This window comes from Ammodytes marinus, assembly GCF_949987685.1.
Source record: "Ammodytes marinus genome assembly, chromosome: 18".
NCBI classification, from domain to species: domain Eukaryota; kingdom Metazoa; phylum Chordata; class Actinopteri; order Uranoscopiformes; family Ammodytidae; genus Ammodytes; species Ammodytes marinus.
The window spans coordinates 24,597,521-24,622,710 of record NC_137222.1 but is presented as its reverse complement, the minus strand read 5'-3'; the positions used below and the strand labels follow the sequence as shown (position 1 = coordinate 24,622,710).

The 25,190-nt window shown below is 43.3% G+C and overlaps 1 protein-coding gene across 3 annotated transcripts in view; it reads right to left on the bottom strand.

Moving 5' to 3' along the window:
- The window catches only part of sptan1 (spectrin alpha, non-erythrocytic 1), a 64,517-nt gene that overhangs the window by 18,398 nt on the left and 20,929 nt on the right, over positions 1 to 25,190 (bottom strand). Inside the window, exons 11-36 of one of the 3 annotated variants that reach the window (XM_080046707.1) lie at positions 21,819 to 21,929; positions 21,617 to 21,694; positions 21,326 to 21,481; positions 20,543 to 20,747; positions 18,902 to 19,083; positions 17,149 to 17,392; positions 16,092 to 16,214; positions 15,272 to 15,489; positions 13,983 to 14,075; positions 13,512 to 13,646; positions 12,786 to 12,934; positions 9,429 to 9,627; positions 9,122 to 9,226; positions 8,992 to 9,024; positions 8,843 to 8,878; positions 7,121 to 7,168; positions 6,028 to 6,119; positions 5,343 to 5,487; positions 5,040 to 5,221; positions 4,789 to 4,888; positions 4,194 to 4,391; positions 3,957 to 4,103; positions 3,761 to 3,864; positions 2,472 to 2,634; positions 1,512 to 1,526; positions 2 to 133 (exon numbers count right to left, since the gene is read on the bottom strand). In XM_080046707.1, the coding sequence (XP_079902833.1) occupies positions 2 to 133; positions 1,512 to 1,526; positions 2,472 to 2,634; positions 3,761 to 3,864; positions 3,957 to 4,103; positions 4,194 to 4,391; positions 4,789 to 4,888; positions 5,040 to 5,221; positions 5,343 to 5,487; positions 6,028 to 6,119; positions 7,121 to 7,168; positions 8,843 to 8,878; positions 8,992 to 9,024; positions 9,122 to 9,226; positions 9,429 to 9,627; positions 12,786 to 12,934; positions 13,512 to 13,646; positions 13,983 to 14,075; positions 15,272 to 15,489; positions 16,092 to 16,214; positions 17,149 to 17,392; positions 18,902 to 19,083; positions 20,543 to 20,747; positions 21,326 to 21,481; positions 21,617 to 21,694; positions 21,819 to 21,929 (3,393 nt within the window). The remainder of the gene's footprint in view (position 1; positions 134 to 1,511; positions 1,527 to 2,471; positions 2,635 to 3,760; positions 3,865 to 3,956; positions 4,104 to 4,193; positions 4,392 to 4,788; positions 4,889 to 5,039; positions 5,222 to 5,342; positions 5,488 to 6,027; positions 6,120 to 7,120; positions 7,169 to 8,842; positions 8,879 to 8,991; positions 9,025 to 9,121; positions 9,227 to 9,428; positions 9,628 to 12,785; positions 12,935 to 13,511; positions 13,647 to 13,982; positions 14,076 to 15,271; positions 15,490 to 16,091; positions 16,215 to 17,148; positions 17,393 to 18,901; positions 19,084 to 20,542; positions 20,748 to 21,325; positions 21,482 to 21,616; positions 21,695 to 21,818; positions 21,930 to 25,190) is intronic. The other 2 variants (XM_080046708.1, XM_080046709.1) reach the window with 2 other exon arrangements.

Here is a 25,190-nt window from a genome sequence, read left to right as displayed (position 1 = left end):
CCTTGACGGCGTCCTCGCTGCCTGCACAGGCTCCTCTCTGGATCAGGGCATTCCCCGTGTCGATCACGCCACGGATCCTGTCTGCATTGGCGTGCAGCTCTGCCTCAAACGCCTGGTGTTTCTGATGCTTACTCTGACAGTACACACACACACACGCACATTAGAATTGCTTTCATACTCGCATGCTAAGAAATTAACATATTTGTATACATAAACATTTATCTGAAGCCTTATGCAAATACTAGAAATTAACATCAAATTTGAATTATATATAAAAAAGAAAAAATGCGATTGTCACTGAAAAGAAGAGGGTGGAGTAGAAAAAGAATTACTCCAACACAGGACGACGACCATAACAGACAATGTGTCGGACATCAACACACAAACAAGACAACATAATGAACAACATAGAAATGGCTGTGTGGAGGACAACAACTGCAACATAGCTTACTTAAGGTACAGTGTGTAATATTGGAGTATTCATCGCATTTAGTGGTGAGATTGTAGATTGCAACTCTCCCTCGCTACACCCCCCCACTCCCCCCCACACACTTTTGAAATAATTTACAGAAGGACCGGAAGCTAGTTACTAAAGATGGCATCATCCACCACTGCCTCAAGTCTTTCTACAATATCAAGTGATGAGGTGAAGATGTATTTAGTCATTTATTCTATGGTACTGCTTCTTGGTCTTCCAACAGGTGCATTTCCCCATTATATATAATATATGCCGTTACGTTTGTCTGTTCTGTGACACTGTAGAAACATGGCGGTGCACCATGGCAGCGCGTCCCGCTCCTATGTAGATATAAAAGGCCTTTTTTAAGCTTGTATTATATTTAAACTGAACTTTTATTTTGAAGTGATTATACACTCATTAAAACATACTTATGAATATTGTATTGATTTTCCTACCAAGTCAGCTGTGAAAAACGCCAAATCCCTTTAGACACTGTACCTTACAAAAAATAAATAAAAAAACCTACTGAAGGAAGTTTCTCCTTAAACGTTGCTTCATGTTTGTATCTTTCTACATTTGCATTAACTGGCAAATCAGTAAATAGAGTCTTCTTTGTCAGCTTGACATCAGCGTCACGCTCCACTTGCTGTGGTCTAATAGTCAGGAACTCTTTTTCAATGACATTTTCAAGCTCCAATTGAATTATTCTGCAATCAAACGTCTGAGGCAATTTTAAAGAGAACTCCCCTCATGAACTGAAGATAAAAGCCACACACCCAACAACTAAGTAGTCTTGGATGAAAAAACAAACTTTGAATAAAAAAAACAAGAATGAACACAGATAGGAGTAATTTACTGAATTAAAACCCAGATGAAAAAAATAAAAGCTGGCACTCAAACAGTGCTGATGAGGGACAAACTCAAGATGGACGAAGCGCTTGTTTCTACGTGGTGTCTACACACAAACACACACATAACACACACAGCAAGACGTGGACACATGAAGATAACCTGCTTGGTTGTTAGTCAGCTGACACACTACTCAACTTACCAGCAGCTTGGACAGCTATGAAAAAAATAAAAGAAATAAGACAGTGGGAGAAAAAAATTCAGTCTCAAAATCTGACAAAGACACAGGGGGGGATTTCACACTGTTAATAAGAGTTATCACCAGTACAACAGGACAAAAAGTCATTAGGTTTAGCTAAGGACACATGGCGGACCTATTGCTTTACTCAACCACCTGCACTAGAATCATTTAACATGTTATGAAAATGATTGATAACCTTTCTTTAAAAGTCTCCTGAGACCTGGTCCAAAAGAGTAAAAATGAATCATAATATATGAACGTGGGTGTCTCAATAAGCTTTTACAAACAATCTGGTTGAAAATAAATGTTCATAAATATGATAAAACTTAGTGAAAGAAACATGTTTTTTTTTTTTTACTGTTTAGGACATTCAGGTAGAGAACTGCCGTGATTGGTTTAAAAATACTTATTGTGTAATAAGGAACAGAGCATAGCCTGTGTCATCTAAACACCATTTCTGTAAAAGCTGATCAAACTTAATTAATAATATCTGTCATTTGGATTGATACATATGAGGGCTGTCAAAATGAAAGCGTTAACGCATGGTGATTCATTTCTGGAATTAATGCACACTTTTTTTTAACGCTATTAACGCATGCGCATAATGAACATCGTCTGCAGTTTCCAGAGGTGTGTGATTAATACGGGACATCAACATAATGTGGGCTCTCTGGCACAAATGAACGGTCTCCCAGAACGGGGGGCACAACACACACATTTTGGATCTGGGTTTACAGAGGCTTTAAAGACAAAAACAAGCCCTATCTTGTTCTAGACAATATGTACTAATTGATTTGTGGAATTGACACTTTCAAACCATTCTCAAGGGATCATTCCATGCCCCCCCCCTCTCACACCAGCTGTGTTGCTATGAACCTCTGCCCATGTTAGCATCATGCTAGCTAACAGCCTCATGTGTACCTGGATGTTAGTGGGGTCCTTGTACGACTCATCGGTAGCCGTCTGCAGCTTCTCACTGATCCAGGCCTCGATCTCGTCCACGTCCCTGCTGAACTGCTGCAGGGTCTGGGACTCGCCCAGCTTGGAACGCTTCTCAATCATCTGGGCTTTCAGACGACGCCACCTTTCCAAATAGTAAAATGGTAAATGGACTTGACTTATATAACGTTTTTTAACCGTTTTTCTCAACCCCAAAGCGCTTTACATTTCTTACCACATTCACACACACACTCATACACCGATGGCAGTAGCTGCCATGCAAGGCGCCCTCTGAACCATCGGGAGCCATTTGGGGTTCAGTGTCTTGCCCAGGGACACTTCGACATGTGGCGGGTAGGCAGGGGATTGAACCTCCCTACCAACTTCGCCACTGCTGCCCAAACATCACAATTTGAAGTATAAAAAAAAAGACAATTACATTTTTTCTTATATCATTTGTCTTTAGATTGGTTGCCAGATGACACAAGTGTTTCTGGGAGATATGTTTGTACCGTGTTGGAGAAGTTGCCGCAGAGGAAGCAGCGTGCTTCGTCATGCCTTTGAGACAATGTCTAACAAAGCAACTGGTTTGGATCTTGAGCCAGGCATCTGTTTGAAAGTTTAAGGCCAGTACAAACTTTGTCTAAGGTTTTCAAACAATTCGTTTTCAATCAGACTAACTCATATTTAGACTGATACAATTTGTAGTAAGAGTTTTAGTCTGGCTTTAGAGCAGCATATTGTGCGGACAACTGCTCAAGACAATAATGTTGTTCCGGTTTTGCTTATGTCCTCTGTGTGTGTGTGTGTGTGTGTGTGTGTGTGTGGTGTGGTGTGGTGTGGTGTGGTGTGGTGTGGTGTGGTGTGGTGTGGTGTAGTGTGGTGTGGTGTGGTGTGTGTGTGGTGTGGTGTGGTGTAGTGTGGTGTGGTGTGTGTGTGGTGTGGTGTGGTGTGGTGTGTGTGTGGTGTGGTGTGGTGTAGTGTGGTGTGTGTGTGGTGTGGTGTGGTGTAGTGTGGTGTGGTGTGTGTGTGGTGTGGTGTGGTGTGGTGTGTGTGTGGTGTGGTGTGGGTGTGTGCGCGTGCGTGCGGGAACTTGAGAATAATACACATGGTGTTCCCCAAGGCTCCACATTCGGGCCACTGAATTGTTTAGCAATCTTTTACGTTACATGTTTTGCGAAAGTCTTTTGATTTCTTGGTGGCATTTTGGACATAGGTGTTGTGACCTCAAAGTGTTCTCCCTGGGATTGGTGCATCTAGATGGTTCCTACCTGTCCAGGACTTCATTTCTGCGGTTGGAGATCTCAGGTCTGGCGTAGTGATCAGCTCCAATCAGCTGGTCGGCAAAGGACTGCAGGGCGGCGATCTTCTCCTCCTGTACAGCGAGGCAACATTGAAATCAGTTAACACAACACATCTACTGATCAGCTCACAAGCTCCCCATAGCGGGCAAAGCGTTTGGCTAACCTGTACGTTGATGGCCTTGTCAAAGTCCTCGTGTTTCTTGATGAGAGCCTCCACACTGTCCAGGGAGTCTCCCTTGTCGTCGCTGGCCAGGAAGGCTTCCCTGGCTGCCATCCAGTTCTCAGCCTGCTCACAGTCCCTGTTGAAAAGCTGCAGGGAGACAATACACAACGGTCAGTCAGTGGAGGCATCAATCACCACATAATAACTGGTTCTAAGTGGTTCTCAAGCATTCCATACCTGGAGCTCCAGACACTGGTCCAGCATCATGCGGCGCTGCACCCAGGCTTTCTCCAGGTCAGCGCGCTCATGGTCCAGAGCCTCCAGTTTCTGCTGGATCTCAGGACTAGCGTAGTGGCCTCGCACCAGCAGAGCCTGACCAAACTGCTCAAAGGCCTGGAAGGTTCCAGCACGAGCATCGATCTCTGTGCGGTGTTCCTGGAGAGATGGACAATAATACAATGATCAACAGGTTGTGTTAGATAGAGATGGTGAAATTCTCGATACAAAGATGCATCGCGATGTGGACTTGAAAGACACTGCATCGATACAGAGAGAATGCATAATCAATTGTTAACTGCCAACACAAAACAACAGACTGTAAAAGTACAGTTCAGGTTAAGGCAAGACCAGAAGCAACGTCACTTTCTTGCACTAGGGCGAACCTTCTTGTATATACAGTCTATGGGGTGAACTAAAGTTTAATATAGGAAGTTATGGCGGAGGAAGAGACGCACCCAGCGTGTCTGGTTTAAAATGAGGCGGTCTAACATCAAGGTTGTGAAGGGAACTGTAGCTGTGCTCGGTACAGAGAGCGGAGAGGGGAATTCAATACCTGGTGTCTTTCCAGAAGGGCCTCTGCTCCCGTCACATCTTTGGCCAGCTCTTCTGAGGACACCAGCCCGCGGATTCCATTGATCCAGGACATCAGATCTCTGTCAACAGATGATAGAATTCATTATATTACACATACTGGAAGTGCGCCTCTCAAACCTAAGATAGCTCTCTCCCAGAATCTATCCCCATTTTCAATGTAGTTCTTCACCCAAACAACAGAGCTGACTGAGTGGCCTGTTCTCTCCTCACCTGAAGTCAGAGAGGAAGCGCTGCAGGTCGTGGGAGTTGCCCAGCTTGTCTTTGCGCTGGTCTGCGCGCCCCACTAGGCTGCTCCAGGCTGTGTTCAGCTCGGTGCATTTCTCCTGGATGTCATCCACCGCCTCAGGATGGGACTGGATCAAACGCTCCGCTGTCTCCCCAAGAGAGTTCACCTGGACAGGGGAGGGGAACACAGTTAGTACGGGCCTTCAGGGAGATGCTACATTTCCATCAGAGGATTGGTTGAACATCAGCTATATAATCTAATATAAATGACTTAATTGACAGTGGTACCTTATCGCCCAGGGCTGCCAGGTCTCTCTCAAAGCCTTCATGCTTGCGCTGCAGAGCCTGGACACTGGCCAGGTCATGGCCATAGTTGTCGGTGTTGAGGGCCTGGTTCTTCTCCTCAATCCACTCTTTAGTTTCATCAGCATCCCTGTGGAGGCACAAACACAACTTTGGCCAAACGTTGTAAAGAGAAAACAGAATGTGTGTGATCAAACAGCTGGAGGAGTTGTGTGCCAATCAGCAGCCAGAAGGCTTTTACTCTTCTCCCATTTAATTACCACTAGAAACTACTGCTGCAAACAATAAGAAGAGTTTGAATATTCCTATGAAGAGGGAGTGGCCTTGCTTAAAGCATTAACTCATGTCATGGTCTTACAAGGGACAGTAGGGATTAGATATAGGCTAGTTTCTCTCTGCCACTGAGGTAAATAAAGCACCATTGAGATTGTATGCTATGCATGAAGAGCTGGAAAAGGCTGTCAACCACAGCAACCACCTATTGGATCAAATTGGAGATTATGTTGCATATTCACAGCTTGACTGTTCTGTAACTGCTAACTTGTGGCAACAGGATGTTCTTTGTCAATAGCTGTTTGCAGTCTTTCTTGTGTCCCCTCCGCCCCCCAGCTATGCCCTGAGTTTGGATAGGCACTGGTAAAGATGATGTCAGACACTCTTTAGTTCCCACCTGTGGAAGCGCTGCACTTCGTGGGCACTGCCCAGCATGTTGCTCCTCTCTTCAGCCAGCTGCTGCAGGGAACGCCAGCGATTGTTCAGCTCCTACAAGTAAAAGTCTGTGTTAAAAACTCTACAGAGTCCACTCCGCCTCTCTGCAGCTTGCTTTGTCTAGTTCAGGTGCTGAATGTTATCGCAGTGCGGTTTGTGAACTAAACAACTCAACGTGAAAAGTCATTCTAATCAAAACAACAGTGTGTCACAAACCGACAGAAATAAGCTAAGAGATTATGATTAAGGTGAAGATTGCCAAATCAAACATTTAACTAAGTAATAGTCATGTAAATAATAATAATGCCTCGTTTCCACCGAGCAGTACCACTTAGTGGAAAAGCTGCTAAAGTGCTAGAGGTGTGATCATTTGCAGAAGCCTAGTTTCCACAAAAACTAGCAGGAACTTTGAGTTCCAGGACCTCCTGGAGCAGGAACCTTTAGTTCCTGGGCTGTGTGGCTGTGTGTGTTTCCACCGGGGTCTGAAGTCCCGGGGAGGGTATGCATATCAGGCCCCCGAGCAGCATCTTTTTCTGAGTAGGAAAGGTTCCAGCAACTATGGTTAAACTTTAGACCTTAGTTCCTGGGGTGGAAACACACATAGTTACTGCAAAGGTTTCTAGTTCCTGGGAACTAGTTCCTGCTGTGGAAACGCAGCTCAAGTGTGTGTGTTGAACACAGACAGTGATGAACAGAAAAATACAGGTGGATGATGGACGGTGAAGGGGGAGGGGGGGTGAGGTGCACAGGACTGGATGCATGGTACCGACATTCCAATGAAAATAACAAGACAGGATCTACAAGAAGATGCTGAAGACATAACCAATGTTGTACACAAACAAAACCAAACTACACAGACAGAATGGATGATGAGACAAACAGAAGAAATGATGATGCGGGGAAACAAAATGGATCCAAACCCGACTGAGATGTAGTTAGAGCGGGCGGCTCATGTGACATAGAAGAGGGGTTAGTGTTGTGATCACCATGCAGGACAGGAGAGAGAATGACCCGAGACAGAGACGTGGTCGCGACGGGACTACTTTTCATCTTACCTTGATAGTATTAAAGTTAGCCGTCGTTTGAACAGCCAAGCGCACATTCTACAGTCAAAAAGGTGAACACACACACATGGCAGAAAGAGAAGAACACCACACCAGTCAAGACGAGCCTTAGGGGGAAAACTCCCAGGGTTTGTGTCTTGGTCCAACCAAAGACTTTCATACCAATCGGAATATAGTAAGAAACAGCAAACCATAGCTGGAACAGAATTGGGCCCACACCAATCACAAACACTGAATTATTACAAATCAAACTTATAGCCGGTGTCAGAATACACAATGGTTCTGTTTGGATGGTCAATATGGCAGAACAGACTCCTCTGTGGTGTGTGCATGACGTCATCGGGGAAGGAGGAGTTGCTAGGCTACGTCAGTGTAAACCTACAGTCTACGGTGTAAAAAGTGCAGTGTATGTTGCTGGCTGTCTTGTGCTCAGAAAATACAAAAAAAACAAGAAAGAAACAACTGTTACGGTCGACTTTCACATTTAAAGCTGGGGTATATGATTTGGGAGAAAATAGCAGTTGGGAATCGGATAGAGATTTGAATCCAAATATCTTAACCGCTCCACTTGTGTTCTCTGTGGTCCCTCCCTGACACTCTCTACACCAACAACGTCGGTGCCAAAGTGAATGGACAGTCCCAACAGCCAATAAGAACGGAGAATCAGAGCCTCGCTCTGATTGGTCAAAGTGTGCATGAGCGGTGGCAATTTTTGGGGCTGGCACACAGAGGCAGGGGAGAGCAAAGTGAGTAGATATTCTCAGACCACTTCACCTACATATAACTGAATGGCTAATATGACATTTTTGCCAAATATTACAGTGAAAAAGTTATACCCACCCCAGCTTTAAGCCTCAGAGCACTGTCAGCTGTGCTCCTATTGCAACACGGAAGACACATACATAGAAGCCATGCAAACCGTTGTTAGAGGTAAACTAAAAAAAATCTAACATGCAAGTCTTTCTCTCAAAATGTCATGAGGCTTTCCACTATGTCACACTACGGTGCCCACCATCTCTACCATTGTGTCTAAGAGCAAGACACCTAACCTCAAACTGCTCCAGGGGCGCTGTACTATGGCTGACCCTGGCAAGACACTTAACCCCAAACTGCTCCAGGGGCGCTGTACTATGACTGACCCTGTGTGAGGACCCCCTCTGGAGTGGAAAACTTGAAAGGGGATATGAGGAAAAAGACACATTTCAATGTGCCCTGTGTGAAATTGACAAACCATCGATAGTTGACCTCTTTTGTTCCCCACATAACACTATACCATACCAATGCCCAATCAGGCTGAAATCCAGTTGATATTGTGTAGTCTGACACCGCGCTAAAAATACTAATGATTGAGAAATCTTTGAGACGTCATTATACATTAACAGGATGTTGTAAAAGGGCTTGGGAGTTCCCTGGTTCCCCAGTTCTCTCTCTTCAATGTCTAATCATATTCCATGGAGGACATGAAGAGTTTACATCATGCCAGTCAAATGTATTATCAGGGCATGATTGCAGTACATTGAGGATGGGACACACCAGTATCAGACATCAACCCCAATGCTGAACACTCATGCACAGTTACAGTATCAGATCAAGATTGACAAACGTCTGTCAAATCTTTGTCAGTTGATGCAAATCAAGTGAAGATGTCATTTGAATGTACTGTATGTGCATGTAGTTCCTGAAGACAGATTCAAACAGTGAAAAGAGGCTTACCTTCCATGGAGAGGCTGATTTGGAATCTGCTTCATCCTGTTCCAAAAAAAAATAAGGCATGACACTGGTGAGCATACATTCATGGTTGTGACATTAGTAAGGTTTCTTCTTAAATATTAAGCAAACATGTGAAAGATAATATTAAAAACCTGGCCAGCAGCAGAACCGAGCATCTCTAGTTGCTGCAAATGAGAAGAGACATGTTGGATGTTTAAGATTTCAGCTAAAGCATTGCAGATGGCTAACACTACAGTTAGAAGATGGAGGTATAAGGCTAACCTGGGCCTGGACCATGGGGGCCTCCTCAGCCATCAGACCTTCTGACTCCAGCTCAGACGCCACTTTGTTAATGTCCCGAAGACGAGACTCGTTGGCCTTCAGGTCCTGTAACAAACAAATTACACTTCACTGTGAAATCGGCCCCAAATAGCGTGCTGATTTCAACACTAAAAAATCTCGACCGGATGTACCGTAGGTATTTTCGAAGCATGCTTAATCTGACCACAATAAGTGGGACATCCTAAATCTTACTAAATAGCAGAAAGAATGCTAGGGATAGTTTTTAAAAGCACAAGCTAGACATTACCTTCTGGAAGTCGTCAAACTTCTTCTGCAGGACCTCCACCTGCTCCAGGTCTGAGCCCATCTCTTCGTTGGTGAGGGCTCCTTCCTTCTCGTTGATCCACTGCTGCAGCTCGTTGGCCTCGCGGAACAACATGAACTTCTTGCAGCTCTTCTCCAGCATGTCCTTACGCTTCTCTCCCAGCTCCAGCAGAGTGCCATACCTGGAGGACAGATGCACACACACAATCCAAATCAAAAGATGTCCTGCCTCTTATTAAGGCGTATCATCATTTTAATTCCATGGCTCATGTTCAATGATTTGATTGATGTTGATGATGGAAAACCAAAGGATGGAAAGGGATTTGGATGTGTTGCCAGTGATCAGTAGCCTGGAAATCCAGACCAACAGGCGCAGCAAATTTAATTTGCCGGCATTGAAGCTCATTAAATATGTCTAGAAATCCTGAGCTACCAATCAAATCGTTCTATCTGATATGGGCGGGCCAGAGCCCTATGTATGGGGCTCTGGGACAGACGCAACCGGATGACGACAGTGCTGTGCTAGAGATGGCTGCGGATATGTTGTTTGAGCTTGAGACGGCTTCGGCCTCGACACTTAACAATTTGAAAGACGGCACTCAAATCTTTCATTAGCAAGAAAGAGGAATGTTCTGTTTTACCGACAGATCATGGCAAAAGTTTAACTTAACAGTTAACCCGCTGTTCGCTAAACAAACGGGGCTTAATACGTCACCTTGTTCATCGCTCTGATTGGTCGTAGTGCTATCCAATTGCGTGCAGTGGTATTTGAAATGCACGAGTAGGAGCCGCCCCTTGAGTTTGGAAAGTCTATTGATCGTGGCCAGATCCTATATCGTTCTAGAGATGGGTCTGGATTTCCAGGCTAAGACCCTGTTTCCACCTGGGATTAACATCTGACTTTTTGAATCTGGTTACAAGTGGACAGCTCTCAGTCCGTGTGATCCCACTTGTATTTTCAAATGTGACTTCTCTGTCTACTTGTGATCCGATTCCATTTACCCGCGCTGTATTTAAATCAACACGTACATAATTTCCGTTTGCATTGCTGTTTTTAACCGGTGGGGTTCAAACAAGTAAACATACAGGGCTGTACAGTGCCACAGTTTTAATCGCATTTGCTATCAAAATGCATTACATGCGAAGATAATTACCAGTCTAGGTTGACGAGATAGGCTACTGTCTCATGTAGACAAGGAGGAGCGATGCACAACACTGCTTAGAGGGCTCTACATTAACACTCGCCAAATGCGAGAAATATCATAGATAGTATGAAGGTAAAAACTCTTAGGCGAGTAAGTTATTACGCCTCTTTGGCTGGTGAAAGATGTGTGTTTGCCGGGCGGCTTTTCTAACGTCTGCTACACTCTTGTCACCAACACCAGTAGCATACACGGCTTTCTGTATGCAGTTAAGATACTGCATATGCGAACAGAATATTTCCTGTGCGCCTTCACATTAAAAGCATGTTACTAGCCAAACGCGAGTTGACTTTTATTCTTAAGCAGATAAGAACAGGAAGTAGTTGCCTTGCAGCTCTCCAGTCAATAGCAGCGATTTCCGTGTTTTCAGATGTACGCTTTGAAATGAAAACAGAGCTTGTCATTTGCAATACTGGCGGATGCAACTAACGTTCATGAGGCTTCTATAAAAGCTGCATGAACGCCAGTGATGCATTTTCAACGTATTTCCGCTCAGGCAGGGGGCGGCAGTTGAGTAGGAGGTCCCTAATGTGGACACAAACCACATTGGTGTTTCCACTACCAAATGAATGCGAACACAAGCGACACAACCGACGTAAACCACCTCCGAATGTGGTTTTTGTGATCTGATCTCAATGCGTCTTGAGAGTGTTTTCACCTGTAGTTAGGGCTGTATTCAGATGATCGGATCACGAAAGTCAGATGTTAATGCCAAGTGGAAACGGGGTCTAAGTGATCAGCCCATTTCACTGCTAAAAAGCAATGCTATCCAAAGATCTAAAAAGGTGCTAAATGCCTCATTTAGTGCTGCTGAAACAATAAGACAATTCATTATTTAGGCAATTGCCATACCATTTTTTTTGATAATTGATTAGTCTTTAGAATTAATTTAGACGGCGAAGATGGAGAACAGTTTTCTGTACGGGCTCCAAGTGTATTATTTCCTTAAGCTATTTATATATTGTTTTATATGTTCAACTCTAGAAAGCTTTGGGGCCCACTTGATCAAACAATGAAACTAATGTTCAAGCTCATTTCTCTGACTGGCTCCCCTGAGCATGGGACAATGAGATGAACCTATACACAATGAGTCAAAGCTCAGAATGTCAGAACAGCTTAGGACAGAGATGACAGAAAAAAATAATAATCAGAAATCAACATCCATAGGAAAGCCTGGTATGAGAAGGGGTGTGTACATCAAAGGTACTTCTATTCCTGTAGTGAATAGAAGACGAGGGTGAAGTCACACACGGTGTCACAACAACATGAGGGTTTGTCTGGGTTGGGGGGGAGGAGGATAATGTGATATTTAGTAGTATGACCAATCACAGAACACTCATGGGAACACCAGGTTCCTACTCACAGCTCTTCCACCTGCTTCATGCGCACAGACACGCTGCACGCTTCCTTGGTGACTAGCCTGCTCAAGAGGCAAGGCACACGCACAGCAAGGCCACAGTTAGATGTTAAAACATAAGCAAGAAGGAGAGACAGAGAAAGAAGGCCAGGGCCAAGGGCATTAGTCTTACCAATCAGCAGAAAAAAATAAGTCAAGAAAAGTTACAGGGTACCCCCAAGGTAGCTCAATTGAAAGACTTTTAAATATATTTTTTTATGCCACTTAAAATGAAATGTAAAGCAAAACAAAACAAAACCATCCTGGCAAAAGTAGGAAAGATATAATAGAAATGTATTTGGCACTTTAAAGATACTCAACTTTTAATAAAAGAACATTTATTATAAAGTCCCATTGATACACTCACATACACTACTGTAACATACACTACTGTAACATACACTACTGTAACAGCTTTGTGAAGTGTGTGTGTATACTGATAATAACAACATCCAAAAGTGCTTGTTTGTCACACAACGACCCCTCTCCAAGTATTTAAAAAGAGCAATCAATAAAGCTGTGAGACCTTTGTAAAAGGAAATTCAATATACTTTCAAGGCCTTATTTTGAGATGATTAAATGCAATGCTTCTTTGAATGCTTCCAAGAGCTGGCGGGTACCCTGGGTTAGAGAGTAAAAAGAGGAACAGTGAGATATATCTAGTAGGGAGCAGGAGGAAGGAGTTAGTTAATGATGTTAACCACTCCAAACACAGACATCTTTATGAGGGAGGCTTTCTTACTGGTTCTCAATCTGGTCCTGGCGCAGTGCGATGCTGCCGTGCTCATCCAGCAGGTTCTCTCTGGAGGAGGACTGGGTGGGGTCCAGCTTCTTCACGTAGGCAGCAGGCACAAAGCCCTGACGGTCATTCACCTCCACCTTCCACCAGTCCTGCAGCAGGGACAAGGGAGTCAGCAAACACTTCTCATTGACATCCTTCTGCTAATGCTTTCCATATAAAGTGTGTGTACTAAAACTATTTTTCTTTCAACCAATCTAATAATTGTCTTTATCTGGTGAATAGCTCCTTGTTGAAGGTTGGTTACTTAGAACTGATCAGTACAACAATGTGCATCCCTCATATAAACCCTGACCAACTTGACTTTAGAAGTCTTCTATTAGATGTGTGTGTGTTCAGTTTGGGTCGAGCCTGAAGTCCAGCTCATAGTGGTAAATGGACTCCACTTAAATAGCGCTTTTCCCTGGTTTTTCACAGACTGAAAGCGCTTTACATTGTTTTGTATGCATTCACCCAATCACACACACATTCATACACCGATAGCTGCAGCTACCACGCAGGGTGCAAGATAACTATCGGGAGCAATTCGGGGTTCAATGTCTTTCCCAAGGACACTTCGGCATGTGGCGGGGGAGACGGGGGATCGAACCACCGACCCTGCACTCCTAAATCGCCACAGCGCTCTGGGCTAGTGCAGTCAGCCTGTGTTCTATTGCTTTGTATGTGTACCTTGTTGGTGCTGTTGAGTAGAGTCAGGATGTCTCCCTTCTTCATGGTGACTTCTCTGGGACTCTTCTCCTGGTAGTCGTACAGGGCCAGCACCAGCTCCTTGCCTGTCTCATCGTCAGTCGGTGCCACTTGTTGCTGTAGAGTCAGACACACATTGTCACTCACTGATTTGACCATATGGCCATTTTTAAAAGGCTTCTATTGTGGATTGAACCATGTGCAGAGTTGAGTCAAGTCAATGTGTGCCAGACATACAGAGGAATCGCAAAAAAAAAAGTTTTTCTCCGACACACGGTGTAATAAGTACAAAAGGATCAAATAAGATAAGTAATATATATACAATGAATACATTCTAAATTGTGGTATAGAAAAGTCAATACATTGAAATGTGCAGTATGAAGACCAACATGTGACTTAGTGCAGATAGAGTAGACCTAGAGGAGTGTAAGGGGCAGTGAGGGTGAGTGTTACCCTGCAGGACTGGGCCTGTTCCTTCAGCCCGTGGATGCTGCTGCCGTACGCGCTCAGGTCTGACATCAGAGCCTCGTGCTTCTTCAGCAGAGCCTGGAGAGAACCACATGTTAGCACTACTGACTCTGATACAAACACTTCAGCTAGAAATGTGACAAGATCAAAAGACAAAGATGAATGGGAAGACCAAACACAAAAGACCTACATTCCTCCTCTTTTTAAACAGAACATAGACGACACATGAATGACAATGGGGCCAGATCCCCATTCATTTTTTTGGCCCCGCGAAACAGACCCTGCGTTCCGAATCGCATACTTTCTACTATTTAGTATGGTAGAAAAAAAGATTTAGGATGTCCCGATTCTTGTGGCCAGATTTAGGATGATTAGAAATACCCAGATGTCTACTACATCCGGTCGAAATTTTTTAATGTTGAAAACTGCATCCTATTTGGGCGATTCTGACCCACAATCCAGTGCGTACCGGAAGTGACGTCACATGAACGGAGCCTTCATATGAAAACAAACGGGGATGAGACGGATATAAAAGCAAGAGGCAAGATCAAGGCGCGATGTTATGATGAAAAAAATAAGTGAAAGTATGTCCCAATTGTAGCATACTGCATCCTTACTAGATTCTTTTTATCGTCAGATGTAGTATGTAGAATAGAAAAAAAATAAAAAGTATGCAATTTGGAACGCAGGGAGAGTGTCAAGGGGTAAGGGGTTACAATCTCCCCCTTATGAAATGGGACACCACTAAAAGAGCGGTATGTCCCAAGCAGCCCCATTAGAACCCAACATTTTTAATACGTTGGTTTCCATGATTAAAGTCTTAAACTGTAATTCAGAGTTGTTTGAATGACAGAAACACCTAAGCAACACAGGCTTGGTGCTCTGAGTCGGTTTCAGGCATAGAATAAGCTGTACTAGATACTAGCAGTCTGTTTTAAAATGCTTGATGAATTGAAACGACAAAACAACAAAACATATATGAGAAAACTAAGATAATATGGAGGTTACAGAAATGTTTAAATCTTGATTAAATCCAGTTGGCCATCTTTTTGCTTTACGGGAGATTTCTCATAAACATTGGTTTGGAGTGTGGGTTTGGAAAATCTTTGGAGGGCGATCTAGGTCTACCTCTTACCCCTAACCCTACACACCCTCACCCCAATTGTGAAGGCGCAATTCAGAGGGGGCGGCGCTAAGGGGTGAGTTAGGGATTGGACCACTGTCTTATAAAAAGCCCTTTTTATGTTGTGGAGACCCATCATGCGTTGACATACCTCTGCAGAGTCCTCGTCCTTGCCGTAGTCCTGGCTGCCCACGATGGGCTCCTTCTCCCTCATCCAGGACTCGGCCTCGTTGGCGTCGGCAAAGTACTGCTGGGCCTGCAGAGAGTCCTCCAGGTCCTGTCTCCTCTGGGAGGCCTTGCCCTTTACCGTGTCCCAGCGCCCATGCAGCTCAGACAGCTTGCTCTTCACTTCGTCCGCCGCAAAATGTCCTGGGAACACACAGGAATGATCAGCATTTTTTTGTTCAATATTGAATAGGAGAACATTTCAATGCTTAAAGTTCTAGTGCGTAACTTCTGTCACCCTCTTTGAGGAATTCTGAGTAACTACACAGGGCTCCAAACCTTTTTTTTCTAGGAGCACTGGCGCACCTAACTAGGGGCACAAGCAGAAATGTAGGGGGACCCCTTTAAGAACCAGCCATCTATCTATTCACGTTCCCTTATTTGAACTATATTAGGCCTACTGATATTGTATTGCCAGCATGTTTAGGACTACACTGACAACAGATGATATACAGGTAGTTCATTGCGTTTATGATTTTGCAACACTTAATTGCCATGTGAAATCCTTAAGCCATTCCTCTAGGAAAAGGAATTGTCTTTTGTGAAACCAGTTTGTAAACGCTGCCATCCATAGAAATACAGAGATAGTTTTGTGGAGCTTAAATCAACTTTGTGTCAACTCAAAAAGGGTTGAATAAATAAAAACTACATTTGTTTATATGAAGAAGTTACGCACTAAAGCTTTAGGGTCCCAGTAATCTCATAGAAGAAACCAAAGAAGGCAGGCTATGGATGTAAATGAATACCTTCCTCCACCATGGCCTCTCCTTTCTGGGAGACGGCCTTGATGCGGGGCTCGTGGCCTGTGATCTCAGCCTGCAGGGCCTGGTGCTTCTTCAGCAGGTTCTGCACTCCGATCAGGTCTTTGCCTGGTGGAAACACAACAAGACAATGTGTTAGAGCTTCATCTGGAGCATCAGTGGGGCTTCAATCCATACCGATGCATCCTCCAAGTTACTGAGCAGTTAAGACAATGCTTGATCAAAACATATACATGTCAGCACTAAAATCATTTGTTGTGAATATGGTCAACACACTATGTTTTTATATTGTTTAATTTTTTAACTAGTGTTTTGTGTTGTTTTACCTTAGTGAGTCAGGTCTGTCTGTTCTGTGATGCTCTGTTTTGTGCTCTGGGGTTTCGTCCTGTTTATGTTTTTTTTTTAAATCTTGTTTAATTGTATTTTCTTTTAACATTGATGTCAGGTGACTACAGATGCAAAATAGCCTTTTGGCTAATTCTGGCATTTTTAACCCATGTATGATCATGTGTTTTATTCATTTGCACTGTCCCCTTCTTAAATAAACTGAATTGAAGTTCACTGTGTGTCTACATTAACCAACCACTTGAAGGAGACCGTACAGGGGCAACTCAAGTTCATTTTTTTTTCTGTAATTTCATTCAAAAACTGTTTAACTGTCATATATTCTAGATTCATTACACATAGAGTGAAATGAATCTAGAATAAACATACTTTTCAGACGGTAGACATTTCAGTATTTTTAATCCTTTTTTTGATTGTTTTTTATGTAATATTTGAATATTTTGATACACTGGATCTTTTATTCCATGAGCTATATAGCGTAATCATTCAAAGAAATAAAAAAACATAAAGGCCTTGACATATTTCACTTCATGTGTAATAAATGTAGGATATATGAAAGAAGTTTCACTTTTTGAAAGGACCTTTCCATGAGCTAATATTTTTTTTTGGATGCACCTGTATAGTGTTAACGATGCCCTTTCACTTCACAGTACTGTGTTTTAATATTGTTTGGCTGGGTTGGCGGAGTATGTTTCACCTCTGTTGGTAGAGGCAGCGATGGGCTCTTTCTCTCTGATCCAGGTCTCCTCGTCCTCCACGTCTCTGAAGAGCTGCTGGAGCCTGAGGGAGTCGGAGAGCTTCTGCTTGCGTGCGGCCATGGGCTCTCTGAGGCCTTCGTAGCGGGCCACCAGCGCCTCCTGCTTCCCACGGATGTTATCGGCGTCAAAGTGCCCCGCCTCTTGGAACTGGCGAGCCTGGATGGTTATGCCGTCAATTCGATCCTGAAGAGAGAAAAAATGAAATCAGACATTGGCTTTTCTTCTGTTGTGTGTATATAAAAAGAAAAGCATTACATTTGCATTAAAGCCCCTGTAAAGTTGATATCCAGAAAAATCCTCCTAATTAGGGATGGCCATTTCCAATTGTTTGTTTAACAGGTCACCAACACGCATTAACCAGTTAACCGTTAAGATTTAGTGTAGCCTATAGCGAAATACATGAAGCATTATAGCAGGGGTTCCTGACCTTTTTCGTTCCAAGGACCGGCCTATTCATTTAAAAACCATTCAAGGACCAGTAGCCAATTTTCGCTGGTTGGCGCAAAACTCATGGTCCACGTGCATGTTGACATTCACACGGCACCTCGTCTGTTGTGAGAAGAGGTCTAGTATGCAAATGTAGGAGCTGAAAGTGCAATAAGTGACTGAAAAGGGACATTTACACTAGGGCTGGGTATCGTCAAGGACTTCGCGATACGATACGTATCACGATACACTGGTCACGATACGATATATCACGATATATCACGATGTATTGCGTATCTTGATATATCACGATATATTGCGATATTCCATGAACAAGTTGCCTTGTCAAACATAACAGCACAATATAGTGATAATTGTACAGACAAATGAAGTCAAAACTATTTAATTCACAACTTCCTTTACTATTTTTCTTCCTTTTTTTGTTTTGGCAAATTATCAAACACTGCTGCAGCTGCCATAACATCAAAATAACAAATCCAATTCACTCTTGTACTAACTGTACAGGACACACTGAACATGAAAACACATCAGTGTGCTTTTGTGACACAGTGAATCTTGAGTATTTTTATAAACAAAACTGATCTAACTTCAATAGTCAGTATCCTAGAGGCTCAGGCCTGACAGCAGACATGGGTTTGAATCTGACCCGTGATTGTTCTCTGCATTCTATTCCCTCTCTGCCCCATTTCATATCTGTATCTCTGCACTGTCAATAAAGCCTTGAAAAGCAAAAAAAAAAAAAAAAAAAAAAAATCATAAAAACATCATAAAAACATCATAAAAAAAAATATTAAAAAAAATAGATATTTTGATATAAAAATCGATACTGATATCGGGAAACTAAGTATCGCGATATATCGATATTTCGATTTTTTGACACAGCCCTAATTTACACACATATAGGCTACATTAATGTGCACCGTCTCAGATATTGGCGTTGTGACGTGGGGAAGGGGGCATCAGAGAGAAATTAAGATGATTAAATTTTTTTCTTTTTTTTAACCGATAGTATTAACCGGTTTTAGATCTTCTTAGCGGTTAACAGTTAACCGGTTCACCATGGACATCCCTACTCCTAACTGTGTCATTTGGGGATTTAGCGCCGGACCACTGAGTCCCGCTGTGTGTTGTTTTGGGTTCGTCTCCACAGCCGCGCGTAAAGGCAGCATTATAACGGGTCCAGGCGTTTCTTTTAACTTCATCTTTTCACATCAGTAAATGCTTTGATGATGTATGTGTGTTGACCTGGTGAGCAGCTACGTCCGCCTCCAGCAGGGCGTGTTTCTTCTGCAGGTTCTGGACACTGGTCAGGTCTTTGCCGTAGTCGTCAGAGGCCAGGTGTCCCTCCACCTCGTACAGCCACAGCTCAATGTCCTCCACGTTACGGTTGAACTGCTGCTGCTGGTTGGCCTCGCGCAGCTTGATGCCTACAACCAATCAAGACAAGTGTTTCATTAAGACATTGTTGGATTGGTTGATCATATGTAGTGTGGAGTGGGCTATTATAACTGCAGACATGGAATGATGTTGTTGGTGCTACAGGGTTCTCGCACCATTTTTAAAGTCAGATTCAAGACATTTTAAGATCTTTTTTAAGACCACCACATATATTCATTAAGACCAAAAATATGTAAATAACATGTATTTGATAGAGAAGAAGAATTTATTGAGTAATTAATAAGACATTACAAACAAACGTAATGACGTCGTAGTGCATCTTATAAATAAGGGCTCCAGCCTAACTTTTTTTTTTTTTTTTTTTACAGGTGGTTTACAAATGAACTATTTATGTATTTACAAACTTTCTTAATGGCCATTGAACTGAAAGTTTTTTTTATAGTGCAAACCTGAAGTGACGTCACATCAACACAGCCTCCATATAAAAACAAACGGGGATGCGACGGATATAAAAGCAAGAGGCAAGATCAAGGCGCAATGTTATGATGAAATAAATAAGTTAAAGTATGTCCCAATAGTATGCCTACTGCATCCTAACTAGATTATTTTTATCGTCGGATGTAGTATGTAGAATAGAAAAAAGAAAGAGTATGCGATTTGGAACGCAGGGAAACTGTTGCTCAGCGCGCTCACAGTTCTGTCTGTCTGCTGCAGGTGGCTGGGGGAGGCTATCTATTCAGACTGTGTTAGTGCTCCGTGTTGCTCGCTGTAGCTACTCTGCTCTCGTGAGCTGTAATGTGGACCGCTGAACGGGATGTTAGATACTTTCACAGAGCTTTGGCAACACAATCATTCACCAAACCAGAAAAAAGTCACCAGATCTGTTGCTAGTTTCTAACTAATTAAGTCGATATGGCGGTCGGGGAAAGTCGGCAAATATAGTGTCAAAGTCGCCAAGTTGGCAACATGCGATTTAAGTATGCCTAGGTGACGTGATCTGCGCTGTTGAACCCGTCACTCACATTGGCTTATTTCCTGAAAGCAGCACCTACGGATTATTGTTTTTGTATGGAGCAAGCCATGTCCAGTCACATTAGATGTCAGTGATCTTAGAGAGAATAATCAATGAAATAAAGTGACTATTGTCTTTTCTACACTGCCTTACAGTAGTACTGCTACGTTTGACTTAAATTCCCATTTGACGATATCACCTTTGTACTCGGATGAAATAAATTCTATCTAGCACCTTAGCCATCAGTTGGGCCCATTGTAAACTGGTGGAGTCAACCTCTCTGTGGACAGTGTCTATGTTTTTCCCTCATCAGTATTTGATCTTGTTTCTGTCTTGTTTAGTTTTTTTTGTTGTTTTTAAAAAGCCTCCTGTGGACAGGTGTTGAAAACTAGCATTTATGTAAACAATGCATCTGGTTCGTCCAATGATATTGTCATGTCTATGTCAAATAAAATCTACACAATACAATACAGTACCTTTGAGCTCCGTGGCCTCCAGCAGTTTCTTCCACTGGGAGCTGACCTCCTCCATGCGTCCAGCCACCTCGGTGGAGGCGTAGTGCTTCCCGTCCAGCAGCTCCTGGCCTGACTTGTGCAGGGCGTCCACACGGCTCTGGTTGGCCGACAGCTCAGCCTCAAAGGCCTGGTGCTTCTGAACCTTCCCCTGGAGGTTGGAGGGGTCCTGGGGTCCACACAGGAGACAATTGGCAAGATCACAAACTAACACTGGGATTGGATTACATCGTTTGGCCCTTATTCAAATGTTCTTGTGAATGTCCTGAATGATTCTGTGGGGTGAGGTGTGGTCTAGCCTCAAATCTATTCATATATTGTGAATTGGGTTTGTTTACCACTTTCCTGATGTAGCCTATGACAATTGCACTCATTTTTAATAATGTGTGTGTGTGTGTGTGTGTGTGTGTGTGTGTGTGTGTGTGTGTGTGTGTGTGTGTGTGTGTGTGTGTGTGTGTGTGTGTGTGTGTGTGTGTGTGTGTGTGTGTGTGTGTGTGTGTGTGTGTAACTGTCTTTGTAATAGTCTGTTTTGTGTCATGGTATTTCTATCATTTGTATATTTTACTTGTTCAATGTTTGTTCCCTTTGTTGTTTTCCCTTTCGTAAAGCGAGATGCTGCATCTCAAGGGGCTGATCCTCCCAATAAAATTTTTGAAAATGAAATGGAAGGGGACACATTTCAAAATGGAAGACCAATCCCACGATCCCAAACCATGTCTCCTTGATAACTCTTTGATAACTCAGTACCTTGTAGGATTCGTCGGTGGCCGTCTTCATCTTCTCGTTGACCCAGCTCTTGAGCTCGTCAGAGTCCCTGAAGAACTGCTGCAGGTGGAAGGAATCCTCCAGGGCCGCGCGGCGAGACTGGGCGCGCTCATGCAGGGCGTTACGACGGCTCAGGAGCTACACGCGTGGGGAAAAAGGAAAAGAGAAGCCATCTTGCTTTAGAATTTACAATGATTGGGATAATCAACAATTCACTGGTAATATCTTAGGTTGTTTCTACATTAAAGCTGACGTCTGGACAGTGGTACTTACAGCATCTCTGCGTGTAGCCACATCCTCTCTGGCATAGTGGTTGTTCTGGATCAGTTTGGTAGCGAACTCGTCCAGGGCCTGGAGATGAGTACAAGACACAGAGAATTCAAGGTTTAGAGACTGTACTGTATATAACTTCCATGCACTGGGAATGCTTTTATTCTTAAAGGTGTGTTGAGGATTGTTAGTGTGAGGGACTTACAGTGATCTTCTCCTCCTGGGCGCTCAGTGACTTCTCAAAGTCCTCGTGTTTCTTGAGCAGAGCCTCCACACTGTCCAGGGAGTCTCCCAGGTCTTCATTCAGGAGGAAAGCCTGACCAGGAGAACATACACACATTAGAATATACTGTCGCATCACATCTGCACTACAGGAGGGTTTCTCTCTTATCATTTAAAACGTCTGTGAAATATGGTTCTCTCTGTCATTAGCCTAACCTTATTTTTGCTTTTTTTTTTTTAATGATTACTTTTCCTTGACGTTTAGTTTTTTCTCCTCTTTTGATCCTTCCTTTCTTCTGTCCCTTTCTATCAGACTATAGGTTCTTAAATGTATCTCTTTGTGTTCTGTATTGTTGAATAATTGTGAGTAACGAGCCATGTTTATGATCTAACTGTACACATCCCTAATTATTACACACTGTTTTAGTATTATTGATATGATGCTAGATTTATACCTAACTTTTCTGATGTCAATATGTGACATCAGTTTCTTTCTACGTGTGTTTCTATTTTTTTTTGGCATTTTTATGCTTTATTGATAGTGTAGAGACAGAGTTGAAATGGGGCAGAGAGGGGAGTGACATGCAGAGAACGACCGCGGACTGGAATCGAACCCTGGTCCGCTGCTGGCCGAGGCCCATGGGGGGGACGCCCTACCAACTGAGCTAAGGGCGCCCCCGTGTGTTTCTATTCTTAACTGGAGCAACTTTAAACAAAGAGAATAACCCCCCTGGGATCAATAAAGTATTTGGTTGAATAAAGTCTGGGTTTCCTTTGCATGTCCTTTTTTCTGGCTTATTGTCTCTTAAATATGGGGCGACCGTGGCTCAGGTGGTTAAGCGGGTTGGCCAATGATCCAAGGGTTGGTGATTCGATCCCCGCTCTGTCACCTGTGTCATGGTTGTTGTGTCCCTGGGCAAGACACTTCACCCACCTTGCCTCGTGTGAATGTGCATGACTGCTGTATGTTTGAGGTGGTGGTCGGAGGTGCACCATGGACATATGAGCTGCACCTGTAGCTTGCCGGCCCGGGCGCGCGGTTAAAAGGGAGAAAAGTGAAGAGAGAAGCAGAGGAAAGGGGCCGACTCGAGGGCTCTATGGACGGTTTATGCGATGCTTCGGGCAAATAAGCATGAAGGTAGGAAGACATCTTACTTTATTCTCCGCAGTGTCCGTGCATTATTGATTTAGTGGGTGCAACAATGTAGGCTAGGTTCAAAACAGTAGGCCTATCTCTCAATCTTATTTTGTTTGCTAGCTGTCTCGCATTTAAACGGACACCCGCCCCATGTGTGTGTGTGTGTGTGTGTTTGTGTGTGTCAATATTTTTGCCTATGAGTACGAAAATGGTGAATGAATCGGCATCATAGGCTATGCCGATTCATCGGTGGCAGTGCAGCGCTGTCTGTTGTGGGAGATGGAAAGTCGTAATTTAGTCTGCTTGTTTTTTTGAGAAAATTTGGCGCTAGTTCATGTATAAAGCTGGCTGAGGGGAGGAGACAGAAGTTACGAGAGACGGAGAGCGAGAGAAACAAACTGTAGCAGCCTATACAGCTGTTTATAAACAGGCATAAAAGTGTCATAAAAGTATGCGATTAATTTAGATTAATTAATCACAGAGCCTGTAAATAATTAGATTATTTTTTTTAATGGCTTGACAGCCCTAATATACAGGTCCTTCTCATATAATTAGCATATTGTGATAAAGTTCAATATTTTCTGTAATGTACTGATAAACATTAGACTTTCATATATTTTAGATTCATTACACACAACTGAAGTAGTTCAAGCCTTTTATTGTTTTAATATTGATGATTTTGGCAAAAAAGTAAAGAAAAAACAAAAATCCCTATCTCAAAAAATTAGCATATTTCATCCGACCAATAAAAGAAAAGTGTTTTTAATACAAAAAAGTCAACCTTCAAATAATTATGTTCAGTTATGCACTCAATACTTGGTCGGGAATCCTTTCGCAGAAATGACTGCTTCAATGCGGCGTGGCATGGAGGCAATCAGCCTGTGGCACTGCTGAGGTGTTATGGAGGCCCAGGATGCTTCGATAGCGGCCTTAAGCTCATCCACAGTGTGGGGTCTGGTGTCTCTCAACTTCCTCTTCACAATATCCCACAGATTCTCTATGGGGTTCAGGTCAGGAGAGTTGGCAGGCCAATTGAGCACAGTAATACCATGGTCAGTAAACCATTTACCAGTGGTTTTGGCACTGTGAGCAGGTGCCAGGTCTTGTTGAAAAATTAAATATTCATCTCCATAAAGCTTTTCAGCAGATGGAAGCATGAAGTGCTGAAATCTCCTGATAGCTAGCTGCATTGACCCTGCCTTTGATAAAACACAGTGGACCAACACCAGCAGCTGACATGGCACCCCAGACCATCACTGACTATGGGTACTTGACACTGGACTTCAGGCATTTTGGCATTCTGGCCTTCTCCCCAGTCTTCCTCCAGACTCTGGCACCTTGATTTCCGAATGACATGCAACATTTGCTTTCATCCGAAAAAAGTACTTTGGACCACTGAGCAACAGTCCAGTGCTGCTTCTCTGTAGCCCAGGTCAGGCGCTTCTGCCGCTGTTTCTGGTTCAAAAGTGGCTTGACCTGGGGAATGCGGCACCTGTAGCCCATTTCCTGCACACGCCTGTGCACAGTGGCTCTGGATGTTTCTACTCCAGACTCAGTCCACTGCTTCCGCAGGTCCCCCAAGGTCTGGAATCGGCCCTTCTCCACAATCCTCCTCAGGGTCCGGTCACCTCTTCTGGTTGTGCAGCGTTTTCTGCCACACTTTTTCCTTCCCACAGACTTCCCACTGAGGTACCTTGATACAGCACTCTGGGAACAGCCTATTCGCTCAGAAATGTCTTTCTGTGTCTTACCCTCTTGCTTGAGGGTGTCAATGATGGCCTTCTGGACAGCAGTCAGGTCGGCAGTCTTACCCATGATTGCGGTTTTGAGTAATGAACCAGGCTGGGAGTTTTTAAAAGCCTCAGGAATCTTTTGCAGGTGTTTAGAGTTAATTAGTTGATTCAGATGATTAGGTTAAGAGCTTGTTTAGAGTACCTTTTCATGATATGCTAATTTTTTGAGATAGGAATTTGGGGTTTTCATGAGCTGTATGCCAAAATCATCAGTATTAAAACAACAAAAGACCTGAAATATTTCAGTTGGTGTGCAATGAATCTAAAATATATGAAAGTTCAATTATTATCATTACATTATGGAAAATAATCAACTTTATCACAATATGCTAATAATATGAGAAGGACCTGTATATATATATATTTACATGTGGTCAATAAAGAAAATGTAAACCTAAATGAATGTATTGGTGTTTGTACTGTA